This window comes from Coccidioides immitis (genome assembly GCF_000149335.2).
Source record: "Coccidioides immitis RS genomic scaffold supercont3.1, whole genome shotgun sequence".
Lineage (NCBI taxonomy): Eukaryota > Fungi > Ascomycota > Eurotiomycetes > Onygenales > Onygenaceae > Coccidioides > Coccidioides immitis.
Genome location: NW_004504310.1, coordinates 266,354 through 287,360, shown reverse-complemented (window position 1 = coordinate 287,360; position 21,007 = coordinate 266,354). Strand labels below are relative to the sequence as shown.

Below are 21,007 nucleotides of genomic sequence, written 5' to 3'. Positions count from 1 at the left end.
AGTACAGAGTAAGCAGAGTCTAGATGAATATCTAGCATGCAGCTGGATATATCATGAAAGAGTATAAAGTTGGACTTGAACTCAATCAGTTACTGGTAATGCAGATGATAAGCCATCTATAAAGTTGGTGTGTTAAAGACTATATATATCTGATATGATGGCTTGAATATCATAGCTGTTCAGCCAAGCTTGTCAAGAAACTAGATATAGCTGTACAGCTTTAATATAAATACTATCTCAAGATTCTTCTGAATCTACTCTGTGTCAGAATCTTCTGAAGACAGTTGTATCTGGTAATTAAGTTACAGGCTACTACTGTAACAGAGATGGTTACTCTGACCTTTATATGTACACAGAAGATATTAAAGAAATATTATTATTATCTAAGTATATTTTCAGTGTACTACAGTGTGTGACTGCAGACTGTAGACTATCTCAAACCCAGTACAGAGCTTGTTAATATTCAACTATAGCTACTTCAGAAGCTGGTTGGTGCAATAGTTAAGCAAAAGTACTGAGCATTGAGATATAGCTATGGAATGATCAGCTAGATTACTTTTCTGAAGAATTTGGTCTATGGTCTGCAGAACAGCATCAGTAACCCAGTACTTCTTCTGAGACTTATAGAACTGCTGGCAGCAGTCAGAAATAATGACATGGCACTGTTGCTTGATATGAATATATATGTGCAGCAAGATCAGAGAGAAATAACTGATAATCTTTCTGATATACTGCCAGATCTGTACCAGCCTGGAATCCAGAGTCAATATATTCAGATTCTTATTTGCAAATGGAGAATGCTTACTGGCTGTGAAGATCTTCTTAACAGTGTTGTAGAACTGGCAGTAGAGCAGACTTTGGTGGTGAAGTAGAGAGTACTGGTGCAGCTCTAGTATCATAAACTTTAGATTATACAGAAATGACAGTGAATAAAACTGCTTGCATCAGAACTCTTTCTGTAAATGTTCATGTTCTGAATTAGAAGCCTGAGCATTGACAACTGGTGCACTATCTGCTAAATGTTTATTTAGATTGCTGGTATTCTCATTATCTTTATTTTCATCACTCTTACTAAGCTCTAGCTAGTATGCATCTTTATCTTCACTTCTGAGTACTGACTCTACTGATCTGTGTTGGATGTGACTGAAGTCTGAGATCTCAGATATCATGCTTTGCTAGACATAACTGTAAAGTTGGCAGAACTGCTAAAGCTGGACAGCTGTTACTAAGTGATTATTGTTGATCTGGATCTCTATTGAATTACCTGATAAGTTATCAGACTCAGATAAAGTAAGAGAAGAGATTCTTTATGCAGCTGGTGAATCTCTCAGCCATTTACAGAAATAATTTAGACAGCAATATTATTAGATAAATGTACAAGATATGTATGTTAGCTTCTGGTGCAACAGAAAGCTCCAGAGCAAGACCATCTTCTTGCTAATATTATAAAAGCTAATAATCAGATAGTGCTCATCCAGAGCCTGATTCCATATGCAAAAGAAGGCATTATATATATAAAATCAGATAGCATGCTGGATTGAGAGCTTCAGATTCTTAGCAGTCAGAAGAAGTATAAGTCTCTGAAAATACTGAAGTTCTGAATCTTGAATAATTATCTGTATATACTTTCAGAGATGGTGAAGTTCTGCTGACTGTAGTGAAAAGTGAAACTTCTGCATCTATAGCTGCTTGTGTAAAGTCTGATTACAGTCTTCTGTCTGAGCTACAGTGAAACTAAGCTGGATATATACAGCACTGAATAACAGAAAAAGAAGTATGAATGCAGAGTAAATATAATAAAGAACTGAAAGAAAGATCTTATCTGTTCAGAGAGTATACTTCTGCTCTGTAATAATGTAGTGCTGGTGCTGGAGGCTGAAGAGCTGGAGAAAGAGAATATATATCTTAATCTTAGAGAATCCAATCAGTTGTCCAAATGAAAGATAAGAAATCTGATAGACTGGTTTCTGGAACTGGCAGACTCTTTTGAATTGCTTATCTCTTCACTGAACTGAAATAAGATCTAGATAAAGAAAACTTTTCAGAGTACTTGTCAGAGACTGATTGACTTTTCATTAAAATCTCTTACAGATTACTGCAAGGCTTGAGACTAGACTATCAGTGCTATCAATATTAATTATGGCATGCAGGAATGCTGGCATTGGAATGGTATTATCTTCCAAATCAATAATTACAAAGTGTAAAGGCACTTTCTCATGAGCTAAAGACTCTACTAATACAGATATCCCACTGTATAATCTTTGGTACTGATAAACTAGCAGAATAATATCTCACTGTATAAGATAGAAAGACATGCTGGTGTGCTTTAAGACATCTGAATATTTTCAGCTTGCCATTTGTAAGAGAGACACTATTAGTATGGAAAGTAGCTCTGATGCAGTATAAGTCTTAGTAGAGTACTTATACTAAATCTGCAGCTGTGCCACCAGCTTCTGTACAAGTATGTTGTCTTCTTCTGTTGATTCCACTGTATTTGTGGGCAGGAAGAGTCCATAATCTAATCTTGACTCTGGTATATCAGAGCTGGGCAGACCTGAAGATATTAGCAGTAGTACTGGATTTAGAATATAGTTAGAGATTTAAAATGCTTGATTATCTTATTCTGTTGCAGATAACTAATCATTCTCACTCCTGCTAGATTCTGCTGGTGATGAAAAGCTCTTATACTCTATTTTATCAAACTCAGACTCAAGCAAACTCTCTTCAATTATGTCTGATAACTTAGAGCTTTCATACTCAACAAGCACTATATCAAGAGCTTTCTGTAGATCTGCAAATATATAGAATGAATTCTCAACAGGCTGGGAAAAATCAGTCTTACTTTAGAAATTGCAGGTCAAGAAGATATTCTAAAATAATATTAATATGCTTGCTGATGTGACTTCTTACTGCTGCTGTTGTTGTCTTTAATATACTTGTACTTGTGTCTGAACTATGTCCCTCTTAGTTATATACTTGCATGGCTGCTTATAACTTATACTGACTAAAGTAATTTTCACCAATGTGCTTTCTGGGTGAAGAAATTGTAGAGAATGTGCTGGAATAATATTGAACCTGGAGTATCTGAGCCAGAACCTTGAAATAAATGAGATTTTAGCTGAGCTTACTGAATGAAATAAATACTTATAATAAATTAGAAATACCACTCTTCTGATCATTTCAAGTTTATAAATCTATTAAAAATATCAGTCTCTTTCTTCTGCCAACTTTAAGTCTACAATCAAAGCTCTGTTTTCTCTATTTCTTTATTACAACTATCTCAGATTATCTCTTTAATAGTCTGAGACTTCATTCTAGTTGCTTCTCTTCTCTTCTCTTCTTTGTCCTTCCAGTTGTTGAATAAATTATTATTGATCATGATAGCTTAGAGACATTCCAGCATCTAGCTACAATCTTTCAGCATAGAGACAGAGTTATATCTTCTCAGTACTTTTACTATACTTTAAAGAAAAAAAGCAAGAAGAACATCAAATGAACCTCAGTCCATGCCACCAGTAATGACAGGAAGCAGTTGACACACAATATTGAACAGTTTTCTATCAAGAAACATATCTCTAGATAGTGAGTAACAGCGCTGAATCTTATGATTCTATGTATAGCATTCATTAACAGGTGGTTCTGAATAAAGATCTTGCTCAAACTGCTTCTCCCAATAAGAGTACACTATTTTCAAGTTTTATGAGTGTTCCTGCACATACATCATACTACAGTAAGCCCAATCTGGAAAGCCAGAACTGATAACTATCTAGCTCTTGATCAGTAACACCAGAAGAGATTTTTGCTTTAAAGAATTCCATTTTATATCAGAAGAACAGGCACTCAGAAATAATCTGTCAAGAGAATAGAAAAGAAAAGACATCTAGATTGAGCCAGAGCTCAGTCTTGAAGAACAGCTGCTTTAAAAAACAATCAAGTCTCTTGCTCAGCAGCTCTCAAGTGTCAACACTAACTCAGATATCAGAGAGAGAGAGAGAGACATGAGGACAGTTCTTCTGCTTGACTGACAACTCTTCTGATGCTGACACCAGCTATTTCAGAAACTATTATCAATAATCAAGCATAATTGATTCATTGGCAGCATACTTAACATTGACTTCAGACCTAAATATTGATCTGGATAGATGGGATCACATCAACAACTTAGTATAGAGGGGTTCAAGAGAACACTTGCTTTGTAGACAGCAGAGAGAGATCAGGTGTGTGGAGAAGATAGTAGAAACAAGAGCAAATTGCAAAAGCAGGTATTGCAGATGACCATGCATCTGAATAAGATGGTCTGCTGAAGAGACTGCAAGACTGGTGCAGCTGTAGGAGAGGCATGGCAACAACTGGGCTTTGATTAAAGAGCTGGACAAGGAGATGACCATATCAAAAAGCCCTTGGAGAGGAGTATTGATAATCTCTTGCATGAGATTCATTAACCCCAACAGCATAATTTTATTGGTACTGCCACTGTCAATGCAACACATGCTGATGTGTGCTGTAGCTGGATGAAGAGTTGCAGTAAGAGAATCTTCACAGCAAAGAATGTATTTTTGAATTTGACACCTTTCTTCAGCATCAGATATTCTGTTACTGTATCTTCTGATACATGTATCATATATGCTGTTACCACAGCTCAGCAGCTCCCTGGGCTTTCATTATAGGCAGAACAAGCAGGTCTCATTTGACTTTAGATGTTGCTAATCACAACTCCATTTGACCAGAATTTTGCAGTGAAGGTGGGCAGACAAACCATATTCAAGCAGTTCGCAAAACAGCCAGTCTACCTGCTTCTCAACAAGAATAGTGAGAAAAGTTGCTGCTGGGCCCGAGATGGCTGATTTTTCAATAACTTTGAGTCTTCCCACAATCCATGTGAATTGTGTGATCCTTATACATTCAGAGTTGGGGTCACATGAATACCCTTTAACATCTAATATTGTCTGATGCTTGGTTGGTTTAGGTCTATGTTCATAACACTATCCCCCCCAGAGGCCTCAGATTTCAAGATATAGGGCCACTGAAGTGGTTTTTTGTACATTATTATAGCTCCTCTATTATTGGTGGAGCATTGTAGGTTCTTAGATGTGCAAGCTTCTGCATTACTACTGCTTGTCTATATTAACATTCTGCATGTATATCACCACCAGTTGTAGTAGACATCTTTCATTATAGGATAGCAATTATTTTATTACAAAAGTTCAGCATTTTATCATATATTCATTTCTTTGTTTGTTTGCTTGTCTGATTGCTATATTATTTATTGTCCATTATCATGTTGTTTATCAACAAGTCATGCAACTAGTAACTTTAGTGCATTATGATACAGATATAAATAGAGGTCTCCTCATTCTTATTCTTCTCTTCTTTTTCTTCTACCACATCTTGATAAGAGTGTTGTTGTTTCTTCTATACTACTTTTTATTACCATGTCTTCTTCAAAAAATCCTGTCTCTGATGTTGAAGAGAAGATGTTTCCCTGCTCAGTATACATATATTTGATGTTCACTAATCATTTGGACAAAGCAGAGCTCTGTATATGGAACTCTGAAAAAGAATCTTGTGCTCATTATTTAGAGTGCCAAATCTGTACTTGTTATGATGTAAGTATGTCTTCATCTGTTCTTTCTTGTTAGTTTGATATGGTTATAGGTACCTGAATCTGCTTTTAATGTCATACATCAGCTCTTATATCTTTAAGAAAAGTATCACTTCTTCAATGCTGCAGACTCTCACTATTCATGCAACATGAAGTGTATGAGTATACTCATGCAAGAATTTCATAAGCTTGACTCTGGAGCTGTCAAATATTATTGTTGCCAGACCACTTCTGTCCTTGAAGAATCTTCTATGAAACATCATCATTCTACATCATATCAATAAACTAAAATCATGAATCTTGTGTGCAAAGCCAGATCTGTCAAGAATGATTCATCTGAACTTCTTTATTTGTTAAGTCCAGTTCATACTATCTTATCTTAAGTTGAGAATGAGATTGGAAACATCCATGTCTCACTTGACTATTTTACTACTTATTTGACAAGTGAGACAAAGATTCTTCAAGACAACATAGAAGCCAGTCTTATAAATCTTCTTTATTATCTTTACTTATTCTCAGACTAACTTTTGCTTAGGCCAACCTCATATCTTCTATCAACTATCTAACTGATGCTGTTTTTTCTGGTTTTTATAGCATTATAAAAGCACTTTATTCTTGTCATGATTCTTTGTCTGTTATGTCTTCTTTCATGACTGCACCTTCTATTGTGGCTTTATCTGTTGTTATATCAAACATATCTGCAACTTCTGAGTCTTGCTTGTCTATAGTCAATTTGCCACCATTACAGCTGTATCTCAGGCACTCTTGTGGTACATCTTCTTACTGTTAAATTCTTGATTTTGTAGACACATCATGATCTTTATGTTTGTTTTATGTCATGTCTATGTTTCTTTCTGTATATAGATTCATTTATCTTCTTGTAATTATATTTTTTTCTTAAGTAATTCTTAAGAGCCTCTTGTGCATTTTCAAGACTTTTCTCAGGTTCCCACATCAATTTCTCAATAGAAAATTCTTTTCATTTCACTAGGTAATATCTCTTGTGGTAGCATACTTTGTTATCTAAGATTTCATCTACTTCTCACTCATGATAATCATCTACCAGTACCATGGGAGGACATGCTGGCATCTCACTCTTTCTCATGCAGTACAGTTCTAACAATGAGACATGGAAAATATCATGAATCTGATAGCTCAGAGGAAGCTTCAGCCAATATACATTATTTTCTACAGCCTTTACTATTGAGAAAGATTTATAGTACTTGTCATCTAACTTCTTACAAGAGCATATTATTTATAGATTTCTTGATAACAACATCACTTCATCACCAGATGCATACATCTTGTCTTGACATCTTTAGTTATAGAACCATGCTTCGTTCTCTTTTGCTTTCATCCAACATTCTATCAGACTATCTCTTAATGCAGAGATCATTCTCAGTCTTTCATCAGGCATTGTCTGTGCATCATCATCATCATCAATCAACTTCTGGATCTTATCTAGTTCCCTAGATTTGAAGCCATATATTACTTTAAACAGAGATATGTGCATTACAGAGTGTTCTGACCTGTTGTATGCAAATTCTGCATACACAAGCCACTTCTTTCAATCATCTTGTCTATAACTATAATAGATACAGAGATATCTCTCCAAGATCTTGTTCAGTGTCTCTGTTTGATCATCTATTTGTGAGTGGAATACTGTGTTAAGTTTTTATCTAACTTTTATGTGAAAATATAGCTCTGATCAGTATTCACTTATGAAAAAAAATCCCCAGTTCAAAACAATATTATTTAGAAATCTAAAGTCTTTGAATACTCTTTTTAACAGACAGTTCACCATCTCTGGCATGTCAATCTTCTTTCTACACACAAGAAAACATGCAAGCTTTATAAATCAATCCACAATAACTAGAACTGCATTATATGGATTCCTCTCATCTTTACTCAGAGAGAGATCTGTTATAAAGTTCATGGATATTGAACATCAGGAACTACTGAGTGTCAGCAATGATATAAGCAATCTATATGATTTGTGTGTTGGAGTCTTCCCTCATTAGCAGGTTTAGTATTTGTGTACATATATCTAAACATCTTGTTGCATCAATTACTAATTATATTTTTGCCAGAGCAAGACAAACATCTTTATCACACTAAAGTGACCTGCAAATGGGTCATTATAGTGGACTCATAGTAGTTTCTGCTTTAGAGCCAGATCACTAAGCATATAGATTCTGCTATTCTTTATCAAAAAATCTCATTCATTTATTTTCCACTCTGATTGCTGAGATTCTGCCTCAGCAAATCTTGCTTGTACAGAGAAATCATCTCTCTGTGCCTCTAGCAGCAGATTCAATATGCTTACAGTTGATTTGTTATAGATCTTTTCATCTTTTATTATCATGTTCACATATACATGGGGAATCCAGAATCTTTTGCAATTTCTTTATTGAGCCTCTCCAGCATCTCTGGCTGGTGCTTCATGAACTGATTCAATTATCTTGGTGTCACCAGATTTTCTCTGCACCATCTTTACCTCACTGCTTTGAACAGCACAAGCAGCACATACTTGAATACCTTCTTCATTAAAGAAAGTTTCTTCAAATGGGTCCCACTCTGAAACACTATCTGTATAACATTATTTAAGCATATACATCAGCAGACCAATGTCTTTGTTTAGTTTAATATAATCTGGTCTTTATAATAATACATCAGCTGGATTATGCTTCCCAGGGTAGTAGAGAATCTCAAAGCCATATATCTCAAGAATCTCTATTCATCTTACCTGCTATTATTGTACTATCTTGTTCATGAACTTCATAAATGAACAAAGATTTGCATGATCTGTAATGATCTCTACAGAATACTTCATTTCTTTTAAATGCTGTCACCAATAGATAAACACTCAGACAATGGCCAGTATTTTCTTATCCAGTATGCTATAAACTTATTGAATCTGGTCAAACTTGAATGACCAGTAGATAACTGAGTGCCACCTATCATTAAACAGCTGTAGAAATATCATGCCTGCAGTATGTTCTGAAGCATCCATCTCCAGACATATTCTATATTCTGTATTATAGTGGTGGATGACAAGTTCTCCAGAGAAGGCCACTTTTAATATGTGAAATACTTTCCTGGCAGCAGATATCAGAAGAAATAATGTCTTCTTCTGCTTATTTTCACTGTCTTTCAAGATCTGTCAACAGCACCATGATAACTGAGTACTTTTGTATAAATCTTCAATAGAAGTTCACAAAATCCAGAAATATCTGAATATTATAAAAACTTCATGGCAGAGGCTACTTCATAATCATCTGTATTCACTTTAAGTCCATCTTAATATTTTCATTATCAATGTTATATCTAAGATATGAGATTATTTATCTTTTGAAAGCACATTTAGCAAGCTTTGCAAATAACTGGTATTTTCTTGAACACTCCATAACTAGTCTAATATATTTCTTGTGCTCTCCCTCTAAGACAGAGAAAATAAGAATATCATCTATATAAACTACACAGTATATACCAACCAGACCTGCCAGTACTCTATTGATATAAGACTGGAATAGGCTGGTATTCAGGACTGGAACAGGATCCCATTTCCCATTGAACCTGGTCCTGGTCCCAAATTTAGAAACAGCTGGGATCCCAAATATGAAATCTCAGTCCCATGTCCCATCCCACTCAAGAGCTTGAGGTCCTGTTCCCATCCCTATTCCAGAAATTATTTCCTGGTCCCATCCTCAAATAGAAAATTATGTTCCACATCCCATTCCAGCAGAGATGGTAGACTCCCATTTTCCATTCCAGCCAGGTCCATAGTAGAACCAGAATGGGACCAGGATTTCCAGTCTCATCATATCAAATTTATAGAGAAGAGTCAAACTGATCAAATTTTGTATGGACCATTACCAAATTTCATTACTTTTTTGATGAAGGCGGAACCTATAGAAAAATTAATTTGATTGTCAAAAGAAACAAAGTATTAAAACTAACTAATAGCCAAAGCCAGCAAACAAACAGGAACTGCCTAAATAGCAAGTTAATCATCATCATCATCATCTTTATCATCATTATCATCCTCCTTCTCTCTCTTCTTCTTCTTCTTCCACTTCTTCTTCTTCTTCTTCTCCTTCTTCTCCTTTTGCTTCTCCAGAACCAGCTTTGTGAACCAGACAGGGGCTCTAATATCTGTCATTTGACAGACAGAAACCCTGACAGCACCAGGGAAAGACAGAAAGACAGTGGTGGATAGTGATGATGGTGGTGAAGCAGTGGCAGCAGTAGTTGGCAGAACAGAGACAGCATGCAGGCAGTGAGTGGTGGCAGCAGGAGTGGGGTAATCAGGTGCATCAATCAGGCCAAAATAGTTTAATCTGATTTTAGCACCAATGCCAAGAACAAGCTTTATATTATTGGTGTTGACCATAACACACTTACAGTGCACCATTGCCATAACAGAGTCTATATTACTCAGTGTAATTGTTGATGCTATTGCTAAGAGTGACTTACACTCAAACAGAGCATACAAGATTGCTTCAGCTATCTTCTGAAGTGACTCAATAGTAGTACATTGCCAGCAATATTCATGTTCTTGATGACAGGGCAAAGTAATTTCCCAAACTAATTACTGAAACAGGGCCACCAGCAAGATTAGCTCAGTAGAGCTCTGGAAGTGGCAGATTTCCTTAATCACATCTATTTTCACCAATTAGTATCAAGACCATTACCAAAAATCATTACTTTTTGACATACAAGTGCTGGCCTTTTAATTTTAAACAGAGGAGCAGAAGTGAGAATTCTCCTGGTCAAAGTTGACCAGATCAACATCTTTATTAGCTTTATACTAATTGCTCTTCTTCAGAGCCCATTCTTTCAATACAGTCTTGTGCTGCTTCTCTCCAGCTGTGCAAAATGAACATGCACAGGAAAAACTAACATCTTGTCAGTAAATAATGTGCACCAGAGCAGTATTCTGCAAGCACTCATCTCTTAACACAATCTATTTTATTGCAGTATATGTTTGTTGTATATGCAGACATCAAAGTACAGTAAATAAAAAGATGGTAAGAGAGGGGAATCATTAATATTAGCTCTGAAGAGAAAGAAGAAGAAGAGAAAAAGAAAGAGAAGAGAAGAGAGACTGATCTGATATTATTATTCTGTAGCCAGTATAGCAACAACATATTGATCTTGCTTATAGCAACATGCCTGTAGAATGTAAATAATGTGTATAGTAATCATTCTACAGTACTTGATTAATATACTCTATAATTCCATTATTCTGTAGCCAGTATAGCAACAACACATTGAGCTTGCCTATAGCAACATGCCTGTAGAATGTAAACAATGTGTCTAGTAACTATTCTATGCAAGTACTTGATTAATATACTCTATACTCTCATTATTCTGTAGCCAGTAATTCAACTCATCACATACAATCATGAAGATGGGGCTAAAACAATATTTAATAAGAGAGAAGACCTATACAGTACAGAAGCATCACCAGGCCTTGAAAGATCATTAAAAAAATATATTCAAGACAGAAGAGGCAGATCACAAGGCATGTCATGATATGCTGAAGAGAATCTGAGCAAAACATAAGTGGTATGTACCCACAGTGGTTTGCATTGAATTATATTAACATTCATTGCAGGCAGAATAGCAGCAAGGAGGATCACAAGATAATTAAAAATAAAGCCATTGAAGAGTTAATGGCTAAGCAATTTGTCAAGAGCAAGTTAAAGAAGTATCATAAGCACCAGCTCATGGTCTCTCAGCAAAAGAAGAGGGAGAAAGAGAAGAAGCATTATCAAGAAGAGACTACAGAGACTGAGAATGAAGCTCAGCAGAAAAAGAAGATAGAATTCAAAAGTAACAAAATTTGATAACAGTTCTGATATATTTAGGCCAAAACAAGCCAGGTACAGCATTCTATTGCTGTATATAGAGAGACCCAATTCTGTTAAATGATAGTCAGACTTGAGGCCAAGATCATGGCCCATGATTATGATTATCTTACTGCAGTCAGTGTATCAAGAAAGAGAATTGAGAAGAAGATAAGAGAATTTCTGAGCTAATTACAGAGTTCAAGTGAAGACAACAACAGCTCACCTGCTCCAGAGAAGATGGAGAAAGATGATTTTGAGATTGTGGTATTCTCTGATGAGAATGATGAGAAGGACAATGAGACAGAGAATGATTGAATTATTGATATCTAGAGAAGAAAGTTAGGTTTTTAGTTCTTTTTTCATATTAATTTGAGAATGGCATGGCATTAAATTGGCAAAATGTTTTATTTTCCTGAAGAAGAATGTTCTATTTTGTAGAAGAAGAAGATTTTGTAGTTGATTGCTGTACTTACAGAGTAAAATGAGACTAACTATCTAGAGATTGTCAAATTTTGCATGGGCTCTGACCACATTTTGTTACTTTTTTGACTAAGGCAGAACTTAGAGAAAAATTAATTTAATTGTGAAAAAAAAAAAAAAAAAAAGAAAAATCTAATAGCTGAAGCCAGCAAACAAGCAAAATCTATGGAGATTTCTTCAGAATTGACCATAGTTCAACATGAAAAAAAACAATTTATATTGTGGAAGGAGCTGCATTATAAGTTGTTTGTTACTTGATGATTGACTACTGAAGCTGCTTAGTTGATTAATGATAAGAAGCATGGTAACCCCAACTGAAAGATAAAGCAACATCATTCTGATTTTTGATCAAAATTTGATCAGATGGCAGAGCATTCTAAGAGCACTTCAGAAATAATTTACAAGCATTGCCAAATCTTTCTCAGTCATTCAAGCTTTTCTCAAAACAGTACAAGTGGTCTGCAGAAGCATTTAACAAGCAAAGATTGTACAAAAACTGGTGACAGACAGGGTAACACTCTGATTAACATGATGGTAGATCATGAATTCTAATTTCCCAAATGTAACAAATTTTAGTAACAGTTCTGATGTCTTAGCAGCAGTTTCTAAAGCATTCTCAAACAGATTCAGATCTGTTTGTTTCTAAATGCAATCAAGACAATTTTCTCCAGCAGCTTGTGCAAACATTAATATTCTTGAATCTCTTATTTCATGCTATTGAGAATCCAGCATTTCACACATTAATAACCATGCTCAATCCTGCAATAGCTTTACAGATACCCACACAAGAAACATTATATCAGGTCATGAATGATATGTACAATCAGCTATTTCAAAATCTTGTCTTTAATCATGACCCAATAATCAAGATATCTCTGGCAGTGGATAATTGAACAAGTCCCAATAATCTTGTCTTTATAGCAATTAATAGTTATTACATTACAAAGAATTGGAAGTACTGTGAGCATTTACTGAATTTTGAAAGTTTAGAGAGTGCTCATACTGGCAAGAATATGACAGAGATTCTCCAACAATTACTAGCAGCATGAAGACTTGAGAGCAATCTTCTTACAATTACAAGTAACAATGCATCAAACAATGGTACCATGTGAGCACATCTTACACATCAGTTGAGGCCAGCATTGCAGCAGTTGAACAAGACAACTGATTAAAATACAGAGAGTGAGATAATACTCTGTCTTGCTTATGTGATTCAACTTGTGGTTCAAGAGCTGGTTTGCAATCTCAAGATTCAGCCAGACAATAATGCTCTACCCACTATCTTTAATGAGAGCTCAATTACTGATAATCTAGCATCAACAGACACATTTGCAAATACTCTTAGAAAGGTAATAAAATTTGATAACAGTCTTGATATACTTGAGTTGATTTACTAATCTTTGCTTGATAATAAATTCATCTTGTTACTAATACAACCAATACCTTCCCCCAACTTACTGCACATTTTCAAGAATATCAACAAGAGAACCAGCACAAGATGATTCAAGATGTTCACACAAGATAGAATTCCATCTATAAGATGTGTATTTATGTCTTGTTGCTTTAACAAGCTGTAAACTCATGGATTCAGAACTCATCACCAAAATACCAAAGGCTTCACTTATTGGATCATGACTGAAAGCAGCTAGAGTAGATAGTTAGACTGTTGCAGCTATTCAGTCAATTTATCAAGATACTGTCCAAAACAACAGGCTCAATAATTCATCTAGTATGAGCAACATACAATCATCTTTTCCAGTATTTAGAAAGAGAGAAGGACAAGACCCAACAGTTGACAACAAGAGAGAACATTCAAGAAGCTATCAAAGCTGCCAACTTGAAATTCCAGAAATACTATAGTGATACTGAGCATTCAAAGAGTAAGCTGCTAGCTGTAGCTGCTGCTCTTCATCTATTACATCACATAAGAGCATATGATTCAGAGAATTGGACCAGTGATGAGCATGAAACATACCAATAATATATTTTGAGGTTTTACAAAAAGCATTATAAGAAATATGAACAGCCAAGAGAAGTAATACTTGATGTGAATGATGTATGTTTGTTATAAGTATTATTCTGATTTCTTCTCTGCTAACTTCTCTAGAATATTGAGTAAATGATTTTTGAAAGACTCTATTAAAGACAAGCAAATTTCCAAAATGAAATGAAGTAATATTTAAATGACAAGAATTTGACATCATCTTGAGCTCCAATTCTGGAACAGTGGAGGATGCTAGAGCCTGATTTTCCAACTGTTACTCAGATGGCAAGAGATATTCTGGCTATATCTTTAACAGGAGTTGGGGTAGAACAGGTTTTTAATATTACTTGGGATACATGTTATTATCAACAATTACAGCTTTATGCATCTACAATCAAGAAGATCATGCTGCTTAAACATGGAGATAAGATGCATATGCTGGATGAAGCACCCATATCACATGAGAAGTTGGTCAAGAAAGTCATCCAAGACAATCAAGATGATCAAAATACTTTAGAGATTATACAGAAAGAGATTGCAAGCCTGCTAAATCTACTACTCAATTCAGATGAGGAACAGGAAATACATCAATATTATCAATAGATAGACTCAAGTAGCTAATAGCTTGCAATATGATCCAATTATGCAAAGAGCATTACCAAATTTCAGTACTTTTCCAAAGTTGAATAAATTGATAAAATTATGTTAGAATCATTACCAAATTTCATTACTTTTTGACAACACAAATGGGACCAGAATTTCTGGTCCCATTCTACACTTTACTGGTCCTGTCCCATATACAATATTGAAATCTCAGTCCTATCTCATTTTGTCATGTCAGGTCCTGGGCCCATTCTACTAGCTAGATTTTGATTCCAGTCCCAATTCCATCCCAATTCCAGTTCCCACAGAACTGTCCCAATATGCTGTTAAACAATCCAGTCCCATCCCATTAAGCTGAGCTTCAATCTGATCCCATCCTTGGGACAGAAATTGGGACAGGAATCTGGGACTGGAACAGAAAATCCCAGAACCAGATACCACTCTAGACTGGAAGATCACTAGTACATTTGATAATCTGAAAAACATGACAAGATACTCAAAACTCCCAAACTTTGTACAAAACATGATCTTTTATTTGTTTTCTTTTTTGATTCTAATCTAATGGTAGGCATCATATAGATCTATCTTGGAAAACTAGCATGCTTCTGCTAACCAGCTCAACATCTTGTCTATCAACAGCAAAGAGTAACAGTTCTTCACTGTAATTACATTAAGATCACAATAATCAATATAGAGTCTGAGTTCTTTATTAGACTTGAATACGAACAATACTGAAGCCTCTGCCAGACTTTATAAAAGATATATCCAACTCTTACATAACTTGTTCTTGATGTACTCTTGTAGAATCTCTGTCTGCTTGAGTGATAGTTTATAGATTAATATGTACAGAGGCTTGCAGCTGTCTTTAAGAATAATCAGATAACTGATCTTTATTAATTTAAGCAACTCTGTTACTTTTTCTTCTGAGAAAATATCTTTATATTCTCTCAACCACTCAGGCACTTCTGTCAGAACTTGATTGTCATCTGACATAAAAATAACATAAGAAAGTTTATTCTTAATATATACTGCTCAGAGAAATCTATCTGCATTCAGAAGTTCTACTGTTTTCTCTAAAGATTAGTAATACTACATCTTGTTCTTTCAGTCTATGTCTGGATTGAAGTCTTCCAACCACAGCATGTCTAGAACTATATCTATGTTAACTATATTGATTATTATAAATGTACATCTTACCATCTTTGTGATTCTCATGGAGTTTATTATAGTAAGTTGGATCTTGTAGATGCTGTACCAATCAGTCTCAGCTCTGTTCAACATTTTAATGATTTCCATGGGCATCTCTGGTTAATTCCAGTTCAGTTGAAACACCAGTTTATAGAAGATACTATCTACTATAGTACCTGAGTCTAACAGTACAGCTTGCTCTATAAGATCACCTGACAGTATAGTCAGTATGGCTGACAGACACATACTATGCCAGCTTGTCTTCTTTATTGAGTTAATATTCCATCTTTCTAATATTTGACCTGGATCTTGCATGGGCTTTGCAGTTCTAGTTTTCATCCAGTTCTCATTCTTTTTGTCTGTCTGCTGGGACTTGTTGAAGCTGTTCATACAGAACTTTACTCTATAATCTGATTGATTATATCTTAGACAGAGCTCTTTGTTCATTTATTATTTGTATTTCTCTTCTAATATTTTTAGAAGTGGTTTCACCAGTGTCTTCTTCATTCATAAATAATCTTCTTTATTGTCTTGTTGGAATGCATCTTTCTCTTAAGAGATTGAGATTTTCTATTTCTTCTTATTTTGGTTCTTGTTCCACCAACTTTGCTTCTCCTTTTCTAGAATGAACTCAATAAGCATTACTTGTTCTTATAATTCTGCAACTATTTTTGGTTGATTGTAAGGATTCACCATGAACCTCTTACATGGACAAACAGCACCTGTGAGGGCCAGAGGCCTCAGCTTGCAAGCTGCTGGGAGCTGCATGTGTTCTTGCAAGACACTAAGTCATGTGCTTGCGAGCACACATAAAAGACTGTCACTGTGTGAATCTCTCGCCAGGAGCTAGTGGCAATCTTGTTTACAAGTTGTATATAGTCACCAGAATACAGATCTTTTGTTTTGTGTACTCTTTTTCCATGTATATTCCTTCTAGAGATTCATTGTCATGCTGATCCACACGTACAATCCTCACATTGATGTTGTAATTTATCCAGCTCAGTTCAGATAATTAGTCTGAGCTTTGTCTGTAGAAAGAGTATGCAAAATGATTTATCTAATAGACTGTCCAGATCTTGTTCAAGTTTGGCAATGTACATGAAAAATGAGAGTATAGATTAGTTCTCTTGTTGAATAATGTTATGATAATGCTGCATCATGTCTTAACTATAAGTTATCTTGAGTTCAATATCATTCTTACACCACATCTCAAATTCATTTCATGACATGGATAGTTGTTCTCTCTTTATTTCCAATATCTGCTAATGTATCTGGAGTTTGTCACAAAAATAACTGGATGCTTAATCAATTCTGATCACATCTGGTGTTTTTTATAATGATTTTCTTAGGCAAAACTGCTGTCTTATTGAAGTTAACTATAATTTGCACTTATCAAGTGATTTATCATGGTAGTAAGATGCTTTTGAGAGCTTTACATCATCAAAATCATCTGACTTCTCTATTGGTTGTGTGTGTAAGAGAAACTCTAAAGAAAAATCATCATTTGCTATTTTCTGTTTATATTCTATCTGCTTCTGCAGTCTGCATATCTCATTTTGTTTATGTATGTCTGCTAGATTCTTTTGCAGATATGTTTTCTTTTCTTCAAAGATCTTCTTCTCTAAGATTTTGTCGAATGTATTAAGAGGTGTATCTCCATTGTCTGTATTATTAGCTGGTGTTTTGCTGATAGTGACTCTACTGCTACCAGCATCTTTATTAATATTCATTTTCTTTATGTTAATGTTTGCCTCTGTTGGGTCTGCAATATAGAGTGTTGTTGTGGTTTATCTTATAGATCTTGATAGCATCATACCAACTTAGACAATCATATGTTGGAGTGTTCAGAATGTTAGAAGAACCAGTTGTAGATCATGTAAGTTTTCCCAGAATTAGAGGTACAAAAGAGCTAAGTAGGTATGATGCCTGCAACTGATGGAAGGGAGTCATGCATAGAATATAGAGGTTCTCTAACTAGAAGACTGAATGCTGGAGTTTTCATGATTTATTTGAATTATATGATTCTTATACATTCAGAGTTGAGGTCATGTGAATACTCCTGAACATCTGATGTTGTCTGATGCTTGGTTGGTCTAGATCTATATTTGTAACAATTTCTCTTTAAATGAAATAGCTTTATTTTCTATTTCATTTTCAGTGTCTGAGAATTCTAGAATACGAGTTTTCTCTACTCTTTTTTCTTTAGTATACTTATATGCTTTAAAAATCTCTTTCCCTTGAGCATTCTCCTGGAATTCATTTCAACAAGATGACTTTGCCTCTTTAATAGCATTAAAGTAGTCATTTCTAGTTTGTTGAAAGAACTCTAAGCTAATTTGCTTATTTTTTAGTCGTTTAAAAGCTTTTGTCATAGCTTTTCTCCTGACTTTTAGCTCATTATTCCACCAAGGCTTAGATTTTTCAGTTATCCTCTTTTTGGGAATATGTTTCTCAATGGAGATTTGAATTAGATTTCTTAATTTAATTGCTTCTAATTCAAGTTCTGATGGAGTATTTTCTATTGAAGTCCATTGAAACTTGTTATGAAGCTTGTGGCACGGCAGCTAAGGACCCAGGACAATTGAATGAGATCTGACAAGGCAGAGTCACAGACTGTTGTGGAGAAACCTTAGAACAGAAAGTCATGTGATCAGCAATAGGACTGATAAGTTGACCAATTGTACTGAGTGTGATAGAACTAATCAGAGAACATAGCAAGCATACTGCAATAGGATGGATAGAACAGCTTAGCAGGACTATCACCAGAAGAGCATCATGTATATAAAAACACTCATTACCAGAGATCTGATAAACTTGTTCATTGTGATTAATCTTCTTACCTATCTTACAGATACCTTTGAATCAGATACTTTCATATCTTGATTACTTTTCATACCACTGAAGTCTTGTGATGCTGTATGATTGTACCTAATCCTGCTACTTTTGAGAAGGTATGATAGTCTTGCCCTGACTTTGATATACCTGCACAGAAACTCTTTGTCATCAGAGCAAGACTGCTCACTCAACTGGAGCACTATTGGATTATTGATTACTATCTCCAATCTGTTGTTGCTCTTTTTGAGTCCTTTGACACCTTCAAAAAACCTAAAGAATTCAGGGAGATTCTTTATTGAAACTGTTACATATACAACACATTAATCACTCCTGACTCAGAAGAGAATACACCTGAGATCTCAGAGATTGTGTACAAAGAAAGAACTTTCTGCATCACATCAAGTGTAAAGATATGATTTTCACCCCATGTCAAGATTTAATGAAGTATAGAAATCATGTCTGCATCCAAAGCACCAGCTGTCAACACTCAAGACCTTATAAATAGGATCTTGCAGCTTGAACAGATTACCAAGAGGCTTGGAGAGCAGAACTGTGAATTGAAAGATTATAATGAGCAGCTTGAGGCCCAGGTCATGGCCATCCTATTTACTGGACAACAGAAAAACAAAGATAAAGCTAAAGTCAACCTACTGAAACTCTTCAAGAATGAATAAGAAAAATTATGAGCTTTCTTGAAACAGCTGCACATCTACATGGATATGAAAGACAAAGAACTCAGTAATGATAAGAATAAGATAATAATGGCAGCATCATATCTTTGTGAAGTAGCATTTGATTGGTTTGATGTCTACCTGCAGAATTATTACAAAAAAGATGAAGTCAATCAGAATAACAACATGATTAAGATTATTGATAGTTACAACATCTTTATTTGGATGTTGAAAACCACTTTCAGAAAAGTTGAGGAATGAAATGTAGCAGCCCAGCAGTTACACTACATACAATAAAAGATATCACCACAGAACTATGTCATGAGATTCCAGCAAGTCTCTGTCAATACTGATTGGGACAATGAAGTCTTAGCTGACACTTTCTACCAAGAACTATTCAATAAGATCAGAGATGAAATAATGTGATTGAAGAAATGATTATGCACTCTGACCAAGATGATTGAAGTAGCAGTCAGAATTAGAAACCAACTTTACAAACAAAAGATGGAAAAGCAAGAAAAAGTGCCATGAAAGTGATCCAGTTTATTAAATCACACTGGAAGTTGAGGCCAGAGCAAATGTGTACAACTGGACTCTTATGGACACACACCCATGGAGCTGGATATAATGAATTGACATGCTTGATGAGAAAAAAAAAGAATGGAGAAAGAAAGAGAAATTATACTTCTATTGTGCTAAGCCTGGATATCAAGCAGAGCAGTACAGAGCAAAAAAAGCAGATTAAAAAGACAAGAAACTCAGAGCAATCTCAAAAAAAAATAGAGAAGACTCTGAAGTCAAACAATATCTTTAAGTAACAACTCAGAAAGAGCAAATCAAAGAAGAACTCCAATAATAGTTCAGGAAGATATTTGAAGAACAAGTTATAAAAGCTTATCTGAAACTACTCCAGCAGCTGGAAGACAAACCAAAATGCTGAAATCAGCTGAATGACAAGAAATGGGAGTTATGCAAAGAATTATGTGTGAGAATGAGAAGTGAATCAAGTGATGATTGGGAAATTCAATCACTTGACTGTGAATACCACTACAAAAAGAAAATAGGTGAAATTCAGAATCCAAAGCACAAGAAACATGCTCAGTACCTGATCTATAGATATTCATGCAAGCTTCACTGGAAACAACAAGAAGAGTTTGAATAATGGACATGGGTTATGGAAGACTTCATATATCATGGAGACTATAGTTATGACATCAAGGATTGCCAGCATTGCAAATGCAACACTGAGAAAGAAGAATGGGAAGTGCCAGACCTACAGAATACCTCATTCATGGAACATTCAGATCATGCCAGAATTCATTGGAGCTTTTGCTATAACAATAATTGCCCTATCCACAGAAATGGAAAGAACAGCAGATACTACCCATGACTACTAAAGAAGTTGTGAGTGACTTAGAAACAAGACCATAGTGATAACAAAGAATATTGGTCAAGCAAAGAACAGACAACCACACCAGAGTTGAAGAAAGAACCAAGTTGGAAAATACTAGAATTTGAGGAATACAAAGAAGATGTCTTGAAGAAACTCAGTCTTATGAAAAGCATGACACATGAAGAGGCAAAATGTTCAATGGCAAGAATACTATAGACCCAAGACAACCAATTGCACTGGACCACATATGAAGAAGAAAATGAATTACTAGTAATAATAATATATGAACAGCACTGGAATGAAAAACAGAAAGAGATGGAAAAACTGAACCACTCATGCCATAATAAATTTGAGTATGAATGCCAATGCAAATTTCATGAAGGTAAAAGATTTTGA

General features: G+C 35.1%; 6 protein-coding genes across 6 annotated transcripts; 4 read left to right on the top strand and 2 right to left on the bottom strand.

The window, feature by feature from the left end:
- Window positions 1-2,426: 2,426 nt before the first annotated feature.
- CIMG_12587 (uncharacterized protein) lies at window positions 2,427-3,179 on the bottom strand (the record flags this gene model as incomplete). The annotated part of the gene is made up of 4 exons (XM_001249210.2): window positions 2,427-2,554; window positions 2,651-2,767; window positions 2,911-2,953; window positions 3,129-3,179. 4 exons carry the CDS (start codon window positions 3,177-3,179, stop codon window positions 2,427-2,429), a joined length of 339 nt encoding a protein of 112 aa, XP_001249211.2.
- A 6,429-nt stretch (window positions 3,180-9,608) lies between these two features.
- Window positions 9,609-10,022, bottom strand: CIMG_12586 (uncharacterized protein; the record flags this gene model as incomplete). Its single annotated transcript, XM_001249211.1, has 1 exon — window positions 9,609-10,022. One exon carries the CDS (start codon window positions 10,020-10,022, stop codon window positions 9,609-9,611), a length of 414 nt encoding a protein of 137 aa, XP_001249212.1.
- Window positions 10,023-11,280: 1,258 nt separating this feature from the next.
- Window positions 11,281-11,772, top strand: CIMG_12585 (uncharacterized protein; the record flags this gene model as incomplete). Its single annotated transcript, XM_001249212.2, has 3 exons — window positions 11,281-11,440; window positions 11,543-11,592; window positions 11,653-11,772. 3 exons carry the CDS (start codon window positions 11,281-11,283, stop codon window positions 11,770-11,772), a joined length of 330 nt encoding a protein of 109 aa, XP_001249213.2.
- Window positions 11,773-14,326: 2,554 nt separating this feature from the next.
- On the top strand, window positions 14,327-14,524 carry CIMG_12584 (uncharacterized protein; the record flags this gene model as incomplete). The annotated part of the gene is made up of 1 exon (XM_004445483.1): window positions 14,327-14,524. The coding sequence occupies one exon, from the start codon at window positions 14,327-14,329 to the stop codon at window positions 14,522-14,524; it is 198 nt and encodes a 65-aa protein (XP_004445540.1).
- A 4,478-nt stretch (window positions 14,525-19,002) lies between these two features.
- Window positions 19,003-19,479, top strand: CIMG_12583 (uncharacterized protein; the record flags this gene model as incomplete). Its single annotated transcript, XM_001249214.2, has 2 exons — window positions 19,003-19,188; window positions 19,249-19,479. The coding sequence occupies 2 exons, from the start codon at window positions 19,003-19,005 to the stop codon at window positions 19,477-19,479; spliced, it is 417 nt and encodes a 138-aa protein (XP_001249215.2).
- Window positions 19,480-20,178: 699 nt separating this feature from the next.
- CIMG_12582 (uncharacterized protein) lies at window positions 20,179-20,615 on the top strand (the record flags this gene model as incomplete). Its single annotated transcript, XM_001249215.1, has 2 exons — window positions 20,179-20,203; window positions 20,335-20,615. 2 exons carry the CDS (start codon window positions 20,179-20,181, stop codon window positions 20,613-20,615), a joined length of 306 nt encoding a protein of 101 aa, XP_001249216.1.
- Window positions 20,616-21,007: the final 392 nt, after the last annotated feature.